At 41.3% G+C, this 19,212-nt stretch overlaps 1 protein-coding gene across 3 annotated transcripts; it reads left to right on the top strand.

Annotated features, from left to right (window-relative positions):
• Positions 1–7,797: 7,797 nt before the first annotated feature.
• On the top strand, positions 7,798–18,155 carry LOC120443098. 3 transcript variants are annotated; one of them, XM_039620970.1, is made up of 2 exons: positions 7,798–7,840; positions 11,911–18,155. In XM_039620970.1, exon 2 carries the CDS (start codon positions 14,887–14,889, stop codon positions 18,007–18,009), a length of 3,123 nt encoding a protein of 1,040 aa, XP_039476904.1. In that variant the 5' UTR covers positions 7,798–7,840; positions 11,911–14,886; the 3' UTR covers positions 18,010–18,155. The 3 variants fall into 2 exon arrangements, 2 of the variants coding, with proteins under 2 accessions (XP_039476904.1, XP_039476905.1); XR_005615134.1 differs by lacking the exon at positions 11,911–18,155 and adding an exon at positions 8,042–8,482.
• Positions 18,156–19,212: the final 1,057 nt, after the last annotated feature.

Below are 19,212 nucleotides of genomic sequence, written 5' to 3' on the forward strand. Positions count from 1 at the left end.
TGAGGTGCTAAAATCCTTGTGGGAGAAGTTTTCAAAGACAAACAGGTTTTAATACATGCTGAAACAATGAAATAACATGATGAATTCATGTTTTCTACTCATTTTAGGACTACATGTATGAAGACAAATATTTGTATATTCGTATGTATACTGAATGTTGATTAGTAAGTGGCATCATGTTGATATGAGTCAGGCAGAGTGTTGCGTTAGCCACTGTTTTACCCACAGTGACATAATTTAATTTGAAAATACTTCAATAAATGTCTTTATCATGAGTCTTTATCATGTCTTTATCATGATGTAAATATCTTTTCACATCTTTTTGCCTCTTTTTTTTCTTTTTTTTACCTCTTACTAATTACCTCTTCACTTATAAATGTGTTGTCACTTTGTGTGTCTAATAAAGTGTACACGAGCTGTTCTTTAGATGGACTCTAGGCAGTAGATACCCACATAGGAACAATCATGGATGTACTACCTGACTGACCCACCTTTGTGACATTCAGAGCTGCGGCTGCTATAGTATCATTTTCTGCGGTTAGAGTGACATTTGTGGAGCTCTGAGGTCTTTAATTTGCCATGTGATTCTCATTGTGCAAACAAGTGGGGTGTGGTCCTTTGCTGTCATGTGTAGGCTGTGTGCAGGCAGGATAGGAGGAATGATGGTCCCAAAAGTGCAGACTTAAAACAAAGATTTATTACTGAATGACAAAAACAGAAAACTGGCTAAACTGGCCAGGCCGCATCCTTCGGAGGACCCGGGCTTCGCGATCTATGTGGGCCGGGTCCTTCAACCGAGAAGGCCGGAAGTGTGAGGCTGTGAAATGGGACAGTCTAGGCTTCAGATTTGCATCACCGCTGTCTCGGTGGAGTTTAATAAGCTCAACCGTCTGCTCCTTGCTATCTATATCCGAAAACGTTGGAGCACTTTTGCAAATATGCGATGTCTTGATAAACCAAGCAAATATTTGAAGTTTAAACAGCTAATTTCTCACGGGAAAATATGTTAAAAGTTTATTTTTTGACCCAGAAAGATTAATAAGAGTAATATTAAAACTTAGTAGTGACCGCCATTGTTGAAAACTGGAATTGGCTGGGTCGCGCTATGAATTCTGGGATATGGTGGGCCACGAAGGATACACCTGACCCATCCTTCAAATCTGGGGAAAAGGAGGACGCATTTGTTGGCCGGATTTGGAGGATTCGACGAATTGCCTTCGTCGCGTCGCATCGCTGTGACGTAATCAGTCTACAAATGCAGCCTCAGGAGGATGCAGCCTACGTTTTGGGACACAGCTAGAGGGAGCAATCAGTGAATGAGAGACAGAAGGGACACACAGCTGGGGCCAATCAGGGCTAACGAGACAGGGGAAGCAAAACCTGATACAATAACCTGAGAGACTGACTTCAAAGTAAAACAGGAAACATAGGCATTGTGGCCCACCTTTAAGCACCTGTAGCACAGTTTGTTGTCCTTCACAAATGTTCATTTGTGGTCTAGTGACTTTTCTGAGAAGCTTGGGAGCTTTGATAACTTATGCCTTTCATCTTTGCAGAACTTGTAGGCGACCTTTAACCTTGTGTCATTTGACGTTTTTTCTCCTTGTACTGTGGGAATAAAACTGTTAGGAGTGACCCTCTTCACACTCCTAACAGGGCTTAAAAATCTTCTTGGATGAGAGGTCTTCATAAAACTTAAAGAAGTCCAGACGCTTTTCTTTCCAAGCTCCTTAGGTTACCTGTTAAGAGGTGGCCAGGCTGAGTTCAGAGGCCCACACTCAGAGGTTCAGCTCTCTATTTCACTGCAGGGTCCCTTCATTCTTCACATATCCATGTCGAGCAGAGTGTAAATCCTGAGGCTGAATGGCCTTTGGGCAAGCACACACACTTCTTAGCAGTGCGAAGCTATGAGCACAAACTGCAATATATGAAAATCCAGGCAGCCAGCCTGTGTCTGTCCAACCAATCCTTAAATTGCACCGCATGGCTTATTTGCATTGCTTTGGGATTTTGGAAATGAGATAGCTAATCCAATAGTTTTTGTGTTAGCTATCCCAGTTAATCCCAAAACTAATCAATTTGTTAATATAATAGCTAATCCGTGAGCTAACAGGAAAGGGAAATGGCTTTTCACATGAGGAGTGGAATTGCCATTTTCACAGCCACCACTTCGCTGTGTTGATTTTTTTCTTAAGGAAATACAGGAGAACGTCTGTTGTTTAAAAGATTTAATTTGCTTCAGCAGTTAAAATTACAAGTTAAAGCGCTGGACCTCGATGTGAAATCAGCAGTCTGCTTCGCAAAAAGGATGATCCTCAGAGTGGGTGATACATACTACGACAAAACCAAGTATTATTATGACTATCTTTCTTCTGAGAAGCGACGTGACGGTCCTGGCGTCTCCCTGTTGATCTTCTATTCCAGGAAAAAACACCTCCCTCACCTAGCCTTGATTATTAATATTATCTAGCAATTCTAAGCCTGTTATTTTCTACTTATATTCCAAGTTCGGGACATTCTGTTTGGACTCCCTTGGCCCAGAAAATATCATCCTGACTTTAACCAGTTATGATATGTTAGCATGTTTACAAAACTGGAAAAAAATAATAGAAGTTTTTGAACCCTATTACATGGAGTGCCAACTCTTTAATGAGCACATAGCAATGTGTATGCAAAAAAATCATTTAAAAAACAGCTTTGTTTAATCATTTTATTCCTAACAATGTCAAAAATAAATCAAGTATTTATTAATGGATTAATAATTCATTTTGAAATATCAATTTCAAAATAGTGTTTTTATTTAAATTGAATTATTAAATAATAATTCACTTTAATAATGTTTGAATAAATAAGATAATTCAAAAATGAATTCATATATGAATTTAAAATGCATATTTTATCTTTCAATTCATTATTTAAGCACACAATTCTGTATTTTGATGCGTGTGACTCTCGTGGTCCTCCATAGCCAAGTGCTTAGTGCTATATACAGTAAATACATAAATAACATTTAACTGAATTGAACAGAATATCTTTAAACTGTACACATTTCCTGTTTATATCTATGCAAGCCACATGAGCAAAGAGTTCAGAAAACATTTGGTCAAGTTAATGTAATAAGGTAGGTTACGCTTTATGTTTGGGGCCAAAGAGTTGCTGGAAATTGAATCATTTCCCCTGCCTGCTGTTTCCACAATCAATTTCTCTGTAAAACTAAACTTTTGCATTTTTTACCTTTAGGTTATTAAATTATCACCATGTTATGCTGGATTAGCAATGGTAGTCTGCTTATATATTAATGTAGTTCATTTAATTTCAAATAACCATTTAAATACAAACTAAAAAGCAAGAAAACTACTAGTGAACGATCAAATGAAACAAAAGAGAAGAAGAACTTTAAAACAATCCCAAAGGTTTGGTTTGACCTTGGTCCTAGATATTATTTAACATTGTTTGTCATAAGCTGATAAACACTTAATAAATATAAATGATAACATGAGAAGATGATGGTGAATATTAATATTCACCATCATCTTCACAAATGAAAGTAAAAAAGGCTAACTAAATTTTTAATTTGGGATCACAAACAACATGGTTTCCCGGTTACAGGTAGGACATCAGTCAACTTCATCTAACCAGAGAACCAGCACAACACTTAAAAGCAGTCTGTGAAACTGAGTCTGATTTTTATTATTATTATTATTATTATTATTATTATTTTTTGGTTGTTGTTTTTATGTAAACCTGTGAACAAATATTTAAGATCTCTGTGTTTTTTTTATCTATAAATTTGGTAGCTGCTGCTGCAGCAAAATATGAAAATTTGGACTCTAAAACAGGAACCACATTTTACTGGCTTTAAAATTGAAAGAAAAAGTGATTATCTCATATCTGGGATGTTTTGTGCTCTGGCATTTCTTTTAAGTTATCTGATGCATCAAACCTGCAGGACAACTTTTTAGTGCTTCAGTTAAACTGGTAAGCGATGGTATCTCTTTTAAAAGACATATTTGTTTCGTACTTCAGGATTTGTAGTCATCACAAGAATGTGTTAAACAAATATATACCACAGAGGTCTTGTAGCAAACAGAAATGCATTTAACATACTCAGGCAAATACAGTGTTATTTCCCCGCAGCCTTGAGCAGGGGCGGATCTAGAAGGGTGGCATGGGGTGCCAAGTGCCACCTTAAAATGATCCCTTGCCACCCCAAGTGCCACCCCAGTTTTGCATATGACAGTGTTGTTTATTAAAATAAGATAGCATTAACAGTTTGAGTGTAGTTACAGTCAACAGTGAATATAAATGCTAAAACTGAATATATTGCATAGTGTTCCCCCCCCCCCACCAGTAACAAATGGTTCAGCCCATAGCAGGACCGGCTTTTTTCTTGTTTTCAGTAGCAAGTGATGCTTATGATTGTGCCAGAGCACATTTTGAACAATACCATGGGAATTTCGGATTTAACACATTTGGTTGGATGTTACACTCTGGAAATGGAAGGAAGGGTGAGTGTTATTAACCCTGTGGGGTCCACGGACACGCTGCACCTCCAAATCACATGACTGATTTAAGCTGACATAGCAACAAGCTGCAGACACGCTGAGTCTCTATTTCAGCCTACATTGAAAGTTCGGACTTCAAAGTTTTTAAATTTTAATTACAGGCCAGTAAATCCAGAGTTATGATAATATATATAAGCCACGCTTTTTTCTAAATACTGTCATCACGGTTTTTGTGTGTGTGTGTGTGTGTGTGTGTGTTTTAAGCGTTTTCTAAGGACAGCACGAAAACAGTAAAGAAAGAAAAAAGCCACCTCTTTCCTATCGGTGGAAAAATGCACCATGTCGACCAATTTTTAAAAAAAAAAAAAAAAAGTCAACACGTGGGATTTGGTTGTTTAGGAAGAGGGGAGAGTTTTGGGAGTGACGGTAACGGCAGCGAGACAGAGCGAGCAAGTGTGTGTGTGTGAGAGAGAGAGAGAGAGAGAGAGAGAGAGAGCAAGCGAGAGAGTTTTTAGATGTGGGAGGGAGATTTGTGACGTTTAGTGTGGAGTGTATACTTAGTGTGTTGTGTTGTCTTGTGTAGCTGTTCTGTTGTGTAGTCGTTTTGTTTTGTGTGTCAGTGAGGGCACTAATGAATGTCACAGAGGCACATTGCAGTGTAAACACTGTCACTAAGTAGAAAACCAGCGGAGTGATACACCTCCTGTTGTCAGGCCTGCAGGTTTATCCCTGTGCTGTTCTCCTCTGTCTTTTGGTGGACAAACTTTTTTTTTTTACTGCCACACGTCATTTGTGGGGCATCTTATTGCGACACCTGATTGTTCTCTCATTTTAGTTTTAGTAATATTTTTAAATGGTTGTACAAAATGAAAAAAACGACAGGTGTATTGGCTGCATTTTTAGATAAATAGTTGTATATGTTCACAAAAGTACAATTTATATTTGCATTTCAAGTTATAAAAATTTACTCAACATGTCTGTGGGTTTTTTTTACAGTAAAAAATACTACTAGGATTTTAAGTTCTTTGTGTGATTTCAGATCAGTAATACTAATTAGAGCAGGGCGATATGACCAAAAATATTTATCACGATATACATTTGAAAATTTGCGATAACAATATAACTGACGATATAATTGACACTAGACAAAATACTTTACAACTCCACAACTTTATTAGTGCAAAAAATCCCATCAATGTATTTTCACTTAAACAAGCAGCTGTTTTTTATGTGCATTAAAGTTATATAAAAATGTAACAGTGCAAATTCCTTGCTGACAGTTTAACCAAAAGGCATTTCCAGTGGAAATTGGCCGACATATCCTCAGCATAACCATGTATAATATCCACAAAACTTAAAAAGAGGTTATACACACACAATAAGGTAATATTATGTTGAAGCACAGTACGTATCACTCCGCGAGGCTCCTGCCTACGATAGCCGTAATGCTCCGACAATCCATCAAGCGGTGTGGCTTAGTAGCTTAGCAAAGTCGTACTAAAACATTTGACAGATTTTCGAGGGCCGTGTACCACATAAAATCGTTTCGAGGTCAGTAAACACACCCAGAATTCATACATAAGGCACACGGGATTATAAGGGGCACTGTCGATTTTCAGAAAAATCAAAGGATTGATTTTAAGTGTGCCGTATTTTCCAAAAAACACGGTAATAACGATGGCCCGCTAGCATGCTCTACCAAAAATAGTGCTTTGTTGTGTATCTGACAGACGAAAGCTAAACCAGTTTCACACCACGGAAGTTGCAGCATTTTTACAAACCAATTCTGGTTCATCCGTTTCATTTAACGATCCACTTTCGCTCTTCTCATTCTGCGTTGCTGCCATGTGCGTCTGTAAACATAGGCACTGCGCATGCGCGTTTTACCCATATTCTATCGCGATATTTCATTTTCCTATCGTTGACCAAAATTACACCGGTATTACCGTGAACGGTATGATATGGCCCAGCCCTAATACTAATGCAGTATGTCAGTGAAAAAACACAACTAAATTCAGTTGAGCTGAAAATAATGATACCAAACAAGGCAAGGGGGAAAAAAATCAAATGAAACAATTTGAGGGTGAAATACAAACGTAAACTCAAAAGGAGTCAAAAATGGCCGGTTGTATTTCAGACCTCAGAGGGTTAATCCAACAAATCATGAAAAATTAGGTTTAAATTTTTGTTCATGACAGTGCAGATTTCTGACATTTTGTGTAATTTAAGCATGTAACAATGTGATTGTTTTCTAACAAAAAACAGTGTGAAACTTAAGTTAGACCTGTGTTTGTAAATGAACCGCCCCATGTTGTGTAGCTTTCTGGATTTTATACTTATTGGGCTACATATTAATTTATTATACAGGCTATACAGTACATAGAGTCAAAACTCACATGTTTTATGTAACTAAAGTGTTTAATTATGTGGGCTACAGACAATAATTAAGTTATAGACTATATTTATATGAAAAACGTGTATACTTACTGCATTTGGATCATTTTAACCATATGTAACCACCTGCATATGTGTTTGGGGGGGAAAAAAGGCTTTGATTTTGCCACCCCAGTTGATTTCTTTGCCACCCTAAGAAAATTTCTCTAGATCCGCCCCTGCTTATGGTTCCATATGTCACCAATCTTTGCATTTTATTATTATCTGTTACACGTGTTTAATCACTACCATCTCTCCCATGGACCTTTTCATGTCTACAGTCTCAGATCAACACAGCCCTGCCCTCCAGCACGAGCAGCAGCAACTCCTCAACAGCAACATTGTACCCCATCAGGTAAAACATAGGCTACATTTGCTTTGCATTGTCCCCACCTGATGACAATGTATAGTATGATGCGATTCTGTATTGGATTCTTGATGAATGTGGACTAGTTTAGATTTCTCGTATGAATGCACAGAAAACCAGTTAACGATGACTCGACAGTGGCAGCAATGATAATTATCTCTGTGTGTGTGTGTGTGTGTGTGTGTGTATAACAGTATATCAAAATTTAACGTAAATATAATGTAACACTAGACTGGTTGGACTATTTTAGATTTCTCGTATGAATCCACAGAAAACCAGCTAACAATAACTCAACTGTGACAGCCATGATCATTGTCTGTGTATGGGTGTGTGTGTGTGTGAGCACAGTACATCAAAATGTAATGCAAATATAATGTAACACTAGACTGGTTGGATAATTTAGATCGTTCGTGTGAACGCACAGAAAACCAGTTAACGATGACTCAACAGTGACACATAATTTGCTCCCATTTCTCTAGCTGAACAATCCCACCATTTGACAGGCATATCATGGCATGATGAGTCTTTAAAAAAGGTATAAAAATGTCTACAGCAGATGAATAGTATCTGAAAATTATGCACTCATTCTCCTTAGATATTGAAAATACTCTTTGGTTTTGTCTAAATCTCTCTGAAAAGCCTCCATTAATTTTCTTATGCTTTTTAACCTTTCACTGACATTTGACTGTCTTACATTGACCTTAAAGTAAAGCGATCTCTTTCCTTTCTTTCTCAGACAGCGCTCTCATAAATCTCCTCCAGTCAATTAACATGAGGATCCATCCTTTACATTGCTGCCATCTTGTGGTCGTAGTTGCGCATTGTGGATAAACCGCAGGTCTGACGATAGAGTGGAGGACATTAGAGATTTGCAATGCACAGTCAAAAAATGTCCCATCTTATCACACCTCAGCACCACTGAACCTGGATTGAATGGGTGTGGAGACAGCGGCAAGCGGTAGTAGTCATGCTTGTGTTGACAAGTTGCAATTGCACTAAAAAAAAAAGAGCTGTAACACCAAGTAAATGAAGGGCAGTGTGTACTGATACTTTTAACCCAGGGGTCGGCAACCTGCAGCTCCGGAGCCGCATGCGGCTCTTTAGTCCTTATATTGCGGCTCTGCATGGTTTGGAAAAATAAATTATAAGTATTTAACTGAAGTGTTTTTTATTTGTGTTAGTTCTTTTTTAAAACGTGTAGTTCTAAATTGGAAGATTATTGCGATCTTGAATAATAAAAATAAAGTTATATTTTATTATTTTCGTTGTTCAAAATAAGCGTCACAGTCTTTGAAGCCGGTATACCCGCTGAAACGACGTGCATTTACCGAGACTTTCAGCCCCAGGTAGGCCAAGTATGGAGAAATGTAAGAAAAGAAAAATATCTGAAGAAAATACAACAGCCTGGGCAGATTCATTTGTATTTACTTCTGACGAGAGTGGCCTACCAGTATGTCTAATTTGTGGAGTGTCGATCTTCGGATCCACATATGTATGTGAACATCTATTTTCCACCATGAACTATGTGAAAAACAAACACCGCACACGCCTCACAGACGACAGCTTACAGTCCTGCGAAGCACATTAACCCGGTAAAATAAATATTATGCAGATATGTTGAAAATAGATAGTTAAGTTAAGATAAGTTAAACTCTTTTTCTCCAATTGATCTTTCTGAGTTAACTTCAATAATTAATTCCTCCAAACCATCAACGTGTCTTTTAGACCCCATTCCTACAAAACTGCTCAAAGAAGTCCTGCCATTAATTAATTCTTCGATCTTAAATATGATCAACCTATCTCTAATAATCGGCTATGTACCACAGGCCTTCAAGGTGGCTGTAGTTAAACCTTTACTTAAAAAGCCATCTCTAGACCCAGCTGTCTTAGCTAATTATAGGCCAATCTCCAACCTTTCTTTCATATCAAAAATCCTTGAAAGAGTAGTTGTCAAACAGCTAACAGATCATCTGCAGAGGAATGGCTTATTTGAAGCGTTTCAGTCAGGTTTCAGAGCTCATCACAGCACAGAAACAGCTTTAGTGAAGGTTACAAATGATCTTCTTATGGCCTCTGACAGTGGACTCATCTCTGTGCTTGTCCTGCTAGACCTCAGTGCTGCGTTCGATACTGTTGATCATAATATCCTATTAGAGCGATTAGAACATGCTGTAGGTATTACAGGTACTGCACTGCAGTGGTTTGTATCATATCTATCTAATAGACTCCAATTTGTTCAAGTAAATGGAGAGTCCTCTTCACCCACTAAGGTCAATTATGGTGTTCCACAGGGTTCAGTGCTAGGACCAATTCTATTTACATTGTACGTGCTTCCCTTAGGCAGCATCATTAGAAGACATAGCATAAATTTTCACTGCTATGCAGATGACACGCAGCTCTATCTATCCATGAAGCCAGGTAACACACACCAATTAGTTAAACTGCAGGAATGTCTTAAAGACATAAAGACCTGGATGGCCGCTAACTTTCTGCTTCTTAATTCAGATAAAACTGAGGTTATTGTACTCGGCCCTGAAAATCTTAGAAATATGGTATCTAAGCAGATTCTTACTCTGGATGGCATTACCTTGGCCTCCAGTAATGCTGTGAGGAACCTTGAGTCATTTTTGACCAGGACATGTCCTTCAATGCACATATTAAACAAATATGTAAGACTGCTTTCTTCCATTTGCGCAACATCTCTAAAATTAGAAATATCCTGTCTAAGAGTGATGCTGAAAAACTAGTTCATGCATTTATTACTTCCAGGCTGGACTACTGTAATTCTTTATTATCAGGATGTCCTAAAACTCACTGAAAGCCTTCAGCTGATCCAAAATGCTGCAGCAAGAGTACTGACAGGGACTAGAAAGAGAGCATATTTCTCCTGTTTTGGCTTCCTTCATTGGCTTCCTGTTAAATCCAGAATTGAATTCAAAATCCTGCTCCTCACATACAAGGTCTTAAATAATCAGGCCCCATCTTATCTTAATGACCTTGTAGTACCATATCACCCATTAGAGCACTTCGCTCTCGCTCTGCAGGCTTACTTGTTGTTCCTAGAGTATTTAAAAGTAGAATGGGAGGCAGAGCCTTCAGTTTTCAGGCCCCTCTTCTGTGGAACCAGCTTCCAGTTTGGATTCGGGAGACAGACACTATCTCTACTTTCAAGATTAGGCTTAAAACTTTCCTTTTGCTAAAGCATATAGTTAGGGCTGGACCAGGTGACCCTGAATCCTCCCTTAGTTATGCTGCAATAGACGTGAGCTGCCGGGATTCCCATGATGCATTGAGTTTTTCCCTTCCAGTCACCTTTCTCACTCACTATGTGTTAATAGACCTCTCTGCATCGAATCATATCTGTTATTAATCTCTGTCTCTCTTCCACAGCATGTCTTTCATCCTGTTTTTCTTCTTTCACCCCAACCGGTTGCAGCAGATGGCCGCCCCTCCCTGAGCCTGGTTCTGCCGGAGGTTTCTTCCTGTTAAAAGGGAGTTTTTCCTTCCCACTGTCGCCAAAGTGCTTGCTCATAGGGGTCATATGATTGTTGGGTTTTCTCTGTATTTATTATTGTGCTATCTACTGTACAATATAAAGCGCCTTGAGGCGACTTTTGTTGTGATTTGGCGCTATATAAATAAAATTGAATTGAATTGAATTGAAAATATTTATTTTTAATTTTTTGGGAGCATAGTGCTTTTTTCCAATAATTTTTTAAATTCTGGTCAAGGCTCCGCTCCAGGAAGCCCAGAAGGCGATATAAGGATGACAGCTCACTGTTTTTCTTTTGCTACATGGATAATTTAAGTTCAGCTTTTTAATTCATTTAAAAGACACCTTCAACTGGTTGACTTTATTTTTAGTTATTATTTTTTAAGGGTTGACAATATGTTCATTACATAAATAAAATTTAATTTTCTCCGTAGCACTTCAGGGATTTCATAAGCAACACACCATAGTTGTTTATACAAAGCATAAAGGTAACCCCCCCCCCCAAAAAAACCAATATACACAGTGTTATCTTCATTCTAGATGTCAAAAAGTATTTGCGGCTCCCAGTGTTTCCTTTTCCGTAGAAACCGAGTCCAAATGGCTCTTTGGGTGTTAAAGGTTGCTGACCCCTGTTTTAACCTATAATGGATCTTATTTTGGGCAATGTGATTTATGAGCTGAATCATCTTACATTTGCCAAATTCTGAACACATTTTAATGACCACCAAAAGACAGTGTTGTGATAATATTGTACAATTATTAGTTAACACAGTTTAAAAAAAATATCTTTCCGCGTTTCCTATGTACTGATATTGTAGGTTTTTTTTGAGCCCTGGAATGTAAATGTGCTTGTCTTTAAAGGGCTTTGGGTCAGCATCTGTTGTTTAAAAGGGGTAAAAGTTTAGGGGTGGCTGTGGCTTAGGTGGTAGAGCAGGTCAGCTACTAACCGGAAGGTTCAATCCCAGTCTGTTACAGTCTGCATTCCAAATATCCTTGGGAAAAATCCTAACCCCATGTTGCTCTCTGATGCATCCATCGGATTGTGAATGTGTATTGTTGCGGGAATTGCCGTCTTGTGTGTGGCTGACGCCTACCCACTGCCCCGCATTCAGGACACGCTGGACACACTCTCGACTGCCAGATGGTTCAGCACATTAGACCTCGCATCAGGCTACTGGCAGGTTGAGTTGACGCCTAGAGCACGCAGGGCCGCCGCTTTCTGCACTAGGACAGGCCTCTTTGAGTGGAAGGTCATGCCATTTGGACTATGCAATGCCCCGGCAACGTTCCAGCGGCTGATGGACCGTGTCCTGGCTGGCATGCAGTGGGAGACCTGCCTGGTCTACTTGGACGACATCATTGTGCTGGCTAAGGACGTGTCGGGGATGCTGCAATGGCTTGGCCAGGTATTCTATAGACTTCAACAAGCTAACTTGAAACTGAAACCTGCCAAATGCTGCCTCTTTCGCCGCGAAGTTGCTTATCTTGGCCATGTGGTGTCCAAGCATGGTGTGGCTACCGATCCCAGCAAAGTTCAAAAAGTTCAGATGTGGCCTGCACCTGCATCCAGGAGGTCAGACGCTTCATCTGAAAGACTTTGCCTCTATAGCCGAGCCCCTGCACAACCTGACCAAGAAGAACGCACATTTTCAGTGGCATGCTGAGCACCAAGCAGCTTTCGACAAGCTAAAGTGTCAACTCACCTCTGCCCCTGTTCTTGGCTATCCACTTGACCATGGTGAAATGATACTAGACACTGATGCCAGCGACACAGGCATCGGCGCGGTGCTGTCACAGATGCAACAGGGCGTGGAGCGTGTGCTGGCATATGGCAGCCGTAAGCTATCAAGAACTGAACAAAACTACTGCACCACACGACGTGAACTACTAGCCGTCGTGGATTTCACGTCCCATTTTCGCCAGTACCTCCTCGGACGGCCTTTCAAAGTGCGCACAGACCACAGTAGCCTGCGCTGGCTAACAAAAATGAAAGAGCCAGAGGAACAGTTAGCTCGATGGCTCGAGAAGCTTGCCGAGTACAGCTTTGAGATCATCCACCGTCCAGGTCGAGTGCACACCAATGCTGATAGCCTCTCCAGAAGACCCTGTCGCCAGTCCTGTCCATGCAGAGTGCAGGACCCCTCCAAGCATCTCGGGGGGACCAGTCATCGGGCGGTCCAATGTGAGTTGGACTCTGACACCAGCTTCCTGTTGCTGAGTCCGGTGAGGGTGGAGGGACAACCGGCTACTACAGCGGTGTGTCCAGTGGGGGTAGGTCATAACACCCCTACACCAGACACAAAGACTTTAGACCAAACTGCTTTTACTATGTCAGACATTTTATGTCAAAACACTGCTACCAACACAGACGTCTCAGAACAGATAATTCACACTAGCACAGACATATCACACCAGAACATTTCCACTGGTACACATACCGTAAAGCTGACTGAGAAAGTATATGTGGCTAAAACTCTTGATACTGCTTCTCTGTTTCATGGCTGGACCTTGGGGGAGCTGAGCCAAGCCCAGGACGCTGATGCAGACATTGCACCCATACGTGCCTGGATGGAGGCCAGCAGTGAGCGCCCCCCATGGACTACTGTCTTGCCATGCAGCCCGGCCACTAAGACATACTGGGCTCAATGGAAACGGCTCTACTTCAGAGATGGAGTTCTGGTCCGTCGCTTCTACTGCCTTGATGAGACCCAGTTCTACCCCCAGATCGTACTGCGACACAAGCTACAACCAGAAGTGATGAGCCAGATGCACGAGGGGCCAGTGGGCGGACATTTTGGTGTCGAGAGGACTGTGGCCAGGCTATGAACCCGATTCTATTGGTATCACATGAGGGAAGACGTCGCTCTTTGGTGCCGTACTTGTACCAGCTGTGCATCCAGAGCCCGACCCCAGAAGACACCACAAGCTCCGATGGGAACTGTCCGGGTAGGAGCCCGAATGGAGCGCATTGCGCTGGACATTATGGGACCACTGAATGAGACGGAGCGCAGAAACCGATATGTGCTTGTGATACAAGACTACTTTACAGAGTGGACTGAAGCCTTTCCTATCCCAGATGAACGGGCTGCAACCGTTGCCGAGGTCGTTGCAACTGAGTGGGTGTGCCGCTACGGGATACCTCAAGCACTGCACAGTGACCAGGGATGCAATTTTGAATCTGATGTGTTCCAGGGGGTGTGCAGTTTGTTTGGCATAGACAAGACTCATACAACGCCATTCCGACCCCAGTCAGATGGCCAGGTTGAACGTTTTAATGCCACTCTCCAAAAGATCCTGGCCTCCACAGCAGAGCGTTGCCATTGGGACTGGGACCTGATGATCCCGTACGCTGTTATGGCCTACAGGGCGACCAAACACAGTGCTACAGGTTTCACCCCAAACTTCATGATGTTTGGCCGAGAACTGAGTGAGCCAGTGGGCCTTGTCGCAGGTCTACCTCCTGATCCAGACAACCAACCCTCAGCTCCAGAGTATGTGCAACAAATGCGTGAGCGGCTGGAGCTGGCCCACCTCATCGCCAGGGAAGCCCTGCGTGAGTCAGTCATGTGCGCAAAAAGGCAATATGACAAGAACTGTTGCCACACACAGTACAAGACTGGAGATCCTGTGTGGTATCTCATCAAAGGAACACGTCACATCAAGAATAAGGTCAAAAAGTTCCTCCCATCGTATGAAGGACCATTCTTTGTCCTGGGGCAATTGGATGACCTAGTTTATTGGATCCAGAAGAACCCAAGGTCTAGAGTGAAAGTTGTCCACCATGACCAGCTAAAGCATTATCGCTGCCGCGAGCCCCTGGACAATACCTGGGTCCTTGATCAAGCTCATCAGTGGTCACCTACGGAGGTCCCACCACCAGCTTTAGAGGATGACCCAGCAGACCGTGATCTGGGTCTGCACAGTCTGTTCTCTACTGCAACTGAGAATTGGGCGCATGCGCACGCAGTGACCGGCAGTGAGTGAGAGCTTGGCATCCTAAGTTTTTAAGTTCTTATCATTTCTTTTCGGTTCTATCGCTGGCATGTGTTTTGGTTGAAAGAAGTGACAGTTTTCTTACAAAGTGAAACATGCTCCACAACAGTGAGAACGTCATGGATTCTTTCTTCTTCATTGTGGTTGGATTTCTACTGTGCTGGCTTGTTTCCAATGAGGTGGGCGAGGCCGTGAGTCAGCTGAGGATTGTTTACTCCCGCGATGAACTGTTACAACTTAACTTACCGTATGATGGTAAGGACCTCACCTCATGTATGCCGGATTTTATACATAAAGACTCTAACAGAACGAGTGAGAAGAGGAAGAGGAAAAGAGGGAGACGTGGAGGTGTTAAATTGCGTCTGAGGAGACAACAGGTCAGTCGGTTTCCCCTGCCGTCTGTTATCCTTGGAAATGTTCAGTCTCTTAGGAACAAGCAGGATGAACTCCAGGGAAACGTCAGGTTCCAGAAAGACTTCAGGGACAGCTGTGTAATGGCTTTTTCCAAGACATGGCTGACGGAGCTGGATCAGGACGCCAATTTTTCAATTGACGGTTTTGGAGCTCCCTTTCGCCGGGATCGGGATGCACGGGTAACAGGGAAATCTCAAGGAGGGGGAGTATGCTTGTATGTGAACAAACGTTACTGTAGCGCTGTGACTGTTAGAGAGTGTATTTGTACACCAGATGTTGAACTTTTATCCGTGTCACTGCGCCCTTTTTATCTCCCTCGTGAGTTTCCACAACTTTTTATTACCGTAGTTTACATTCACCCGAAGGCTCACCCCGCCTCCACTTGCAGCATCATTTCAGACGTAGTGCAGAAGCTGCAGGCGCTTTCTCCTGACGCACCAAACTTTATAATGGGGGATTTTAACCATGTCTCCCTTAAATCAACTTTGGGCAATCTGTATCAATATGTATCCTGTCCTACCAGACGGGATAAAATGTTGGACCTTTGTTACGGATCGGTGAAGAATGCTTATAAATCCCTCCCGCTTCCTCCTCTGGGATCTTCTGACCATAACTGTGTGCATCTTCTGCCCATCTATAAAACTGTCTTAAAACGAGAGAAGACAAAGACTAAGGATGTTGACATATGGTCAGAAGAATCTGTGCTTACCTTGCAGGAATGTTTTAAGTGTACAGATTGGGAAGTTTTTATTCAGTCTTGTGGAGATGATCTCGACGCTTTGGTGGATGTTACTAGCTCTTATGCAGTATTTTGTAAAGACATGATTATACCCCATAAGCACGTTAAAGTCTACGCTAACAATAAGCCATGGGTCACTAAAAGCGTCAAATCCTGTTTAAGGAAAAAGAGACAGGCCTTTAAAGAGGGGGCTGTTACTGATTTTCAGACAGCCACCAAGGAACTGAAAATCGAGATCTTGAAAGCAAAACAGAGCTACAAAAACCTTCTTGAAAGCAAATTTGCTGCAAAAAATTTTGGGTCTGCCTGGACTTGTATGAAAACCATAGCAGGGTTTCAAAATCCCCAGAGCAGTAGTCAGGTCATTTTAGACGGTTTTAATTCAGACAGAGATTTTGCAAATGCTTTAAACATGTTTTATGCTCGTTTTAGTTCTTCTGATTTTAGCAAGGATATTTTGGAACTGAAACAGAAACTGAGAGATACTCAGCACTTTATCATTGAACTCAGCGATGTTAAAAAGGCCTTTCATACAGCCAATGTGAACAAGAGCCAGGGTCCTGATAATATTAGTGGCCGCCTAATTAAATCTTGTGCTGATGAACTCAGTCCTATATTTCAGGTTATTTTTAACAAATCCTTGCAAACACAACATGTGCCCTCTCTTTGGAAAGAAGCAGTCGTGGTTCCTGTCCCTAAATCTAGTCGTCCAAAAATTCTAAACGACTTCAGGCCTGTTGCCCTCACTTCAGTTGTAATGAAAGTCTTTGAAAAAATCATCAGAAATGTGATTATGAAAGAGACTGAAGGTCAGCTGGATCCAATGCAGTTTGCATATAGGCCCAACAGAGGAGTGGAGGACGCACTTTTGACTTTACTAAATCTAATTCTTAAACATGTAGAGAGTAAAGGGACTTTTGCAAGACTTCTTTTCATTGATTTTTCTTCGGCTTTTAATACAATACAGCCTCATATTTTAATTAAAAGACTTTTAGAACAGTTTGAAATCAGGAAAAACCTGGTGGGCTGGATTTTAGATTTTTTAACTGACAGGTCACAAAGAGTGAGAATAAATGGGGTTCTGACTGACCCAGTGTTCTCCTCCACAGGTTCTCCTCAAGGGTGTGTCTTATCGCCCCTATTATTCACTCTCTATACAAATATGTGTCAGGGCAGACATGAAAACAGGGTCATTATTAAATATGCAGATGACTCTGTTATTGTCAGCTTACTGAAAGAGGGTGAAACTAACCACGGTCCAGTCATTGATGACTTTGTTCAGTGGTGTGAGGAGTCTTATCTCCAGCTGAACATATCTAATATATATTGTATATATATATATATATATATATATTGTAATATATCTATATCACTAAAGCACTTCTGGATGGATGCAAACTGCATTTCGTTGCCCTGTACCTGTGCATGTGCAATGACAATAAAGTTGAATTCTATTCTATTCTATTCTATTCTATTCTATTCTGTTCTATTCTATTCTAAAACAAAAGATATGGTTGTTGATTTTAGGAAACAACAAAACGGGCATGGAGTCACTTTAATTAAAGGTCAGAAAATAGAGCAAGTACAATCATATAAATATCTTGGGACCATAATAAATGAAAAACTGAACTTTGATCAAAATTGCAAATCAGTTTGTAAAAAGTGTCACCAGCACCTTTATTGCCTTAGGAAACTTGTTCATTTCCACATTGACCAAAAAATGTTAACTTTGTTTTATCGTTCTTTTATTGAGTCTGTTTTATCCTTTTGTTTGGTGGCATGGTTTGGTCAGACCTCTGTCACAGAGAAAAACTCTCTAAATCAGATAGTGAAATGGTCCAGTCGTCTGATAGGTGAGCCACAGTCTTGTTTAGCCTCCCTGTACTCCAAGCAGGTACAGAGGATGGCTTTATCAATCCTTAAAAATGGTTCCCATCCTCTAAGGGGTGAATTTCAGCTTCTTCCCTCAGGACGGAGGTTTCTATTTCCGAGATGCAGGACAAAGCGTTATAAAAATAACTTTGTCCCCGTCGCTGTCACTGAATTAAATAAGAACTGTTTTTGATTCGAAATATTAAAATTACTATATATGTGCCACAGTGAGCTTTATATATTTACTAGGTATGTGTGTTTTTAAAGGGATGCCAAATGCTGTCATTTTTCTGTAAAGCAAATTTACCTTGCCTTTGGGTATAAATAAAGTTACCTTGACCTTGACCTTGACTGGCAATGGCCCCAGCTCCTCTCAGCCATCTGTCTCTGTTGCAACTGACCCCGCTCCAGTTGTGGTGATCCCATCGTCCCCTTCCCATGTGGACCATGAGAATGGTGGGGGGTGTGGTGGGTGAGCCAGATCACCTGGGCCAGCAGTTTCAGCGACCAACTTGTCGGCGCAGAGCACCAGACCGGTATGGGGTGTGGATCACTTAGCTTGGTTTACCTACCATGGACAGTTCCAAGTAGGACTGAAGATTCAGTTGAAGTTTAAATCGTTTCAGGCTCCTACACTGTTAGCTACAATGGTTTAAGAGAGCTATATTTTTCATTGTTCCAGTGTTTACATTTTGGAAAAATAAGGGGAGTAAAATATCTGAAGGACCTACGGGGCTATCTACATGCACCTATCCATTTGTATTTGTGCCTTCCTAGATGCTAGGATAAGTTAGCTATTCCCGGTCGCCATGTAATAGTTACAATTGTGTAATTTCTTTCCTACTTAACAACACTTGAAATGCTTTATTTTGCACATGTATGTACACCTTGCTTGAGCCAACGTTTTTGTCACTGAAGTGCACTAGTTGATACTATACCTCACCTTATATGCGGTAATGGCTAACACTTTTATCTCCTGTGGGCTCCAAGTGGTAAAGGAGATTGTGTACCAGTTTTATGCATTACGATGCTGGAGTGGAATTATTGTTTAATTGCCATCCAGAGTGGGGGTAGTGTTGCGGGAATTGCCGTCTTGTGTGTGGCTGGGTGCAGTGAGGAGTGTATGTGATGTGTGTGTGAGCATGCGCGTGAAGGAAACGCGGGGAGCGGAAAAAGAAAAAAGAGAGAGAGTGTGACACGGGTAGAGAGGGCGACCGGGAGCAGCATTCTAACGGGCTACAGCCTATGCAGTGTACCTGGAAGTGTGCAGTACGGTTATTAAAGCCTCATCTCTTCAGTACTTTTCGGTGTCTCGGCTGATTTCTGCCTGCCTCACTACTCCACAAAGTGGAGGGAGTTAACCCCGAAGGAGGACAAACTTCGGCCCTGGAGGAAG

The sequence above is a fragment of the Oreochromis aureus genome, linkage group 12, assembly GCF_013358895.1.
Source record: "Oreochromis aureus strain Israel breed Guangdong linkage group 12, ZZ_aureus, whole genome shotgun sequence".
In the NCBI taxonomy this organism is placed as follows: domain Eukaryota; kingdom Metazoa; phylum Chordata; class Actinopteri; order Cichliformes; family Cichlidae; genus Oreochromis; species Oreochromis aureus.

Bases quoted from the DNA above. Each gene is read 5' to 3' on its own strand.
- LOC120443098 (XM_039620970.1), top strand. From the start codon at position 14,887: ATGCTCCACAACAGTGAGAACGTCATGGATTCTTTCTTCTTCATTGTG.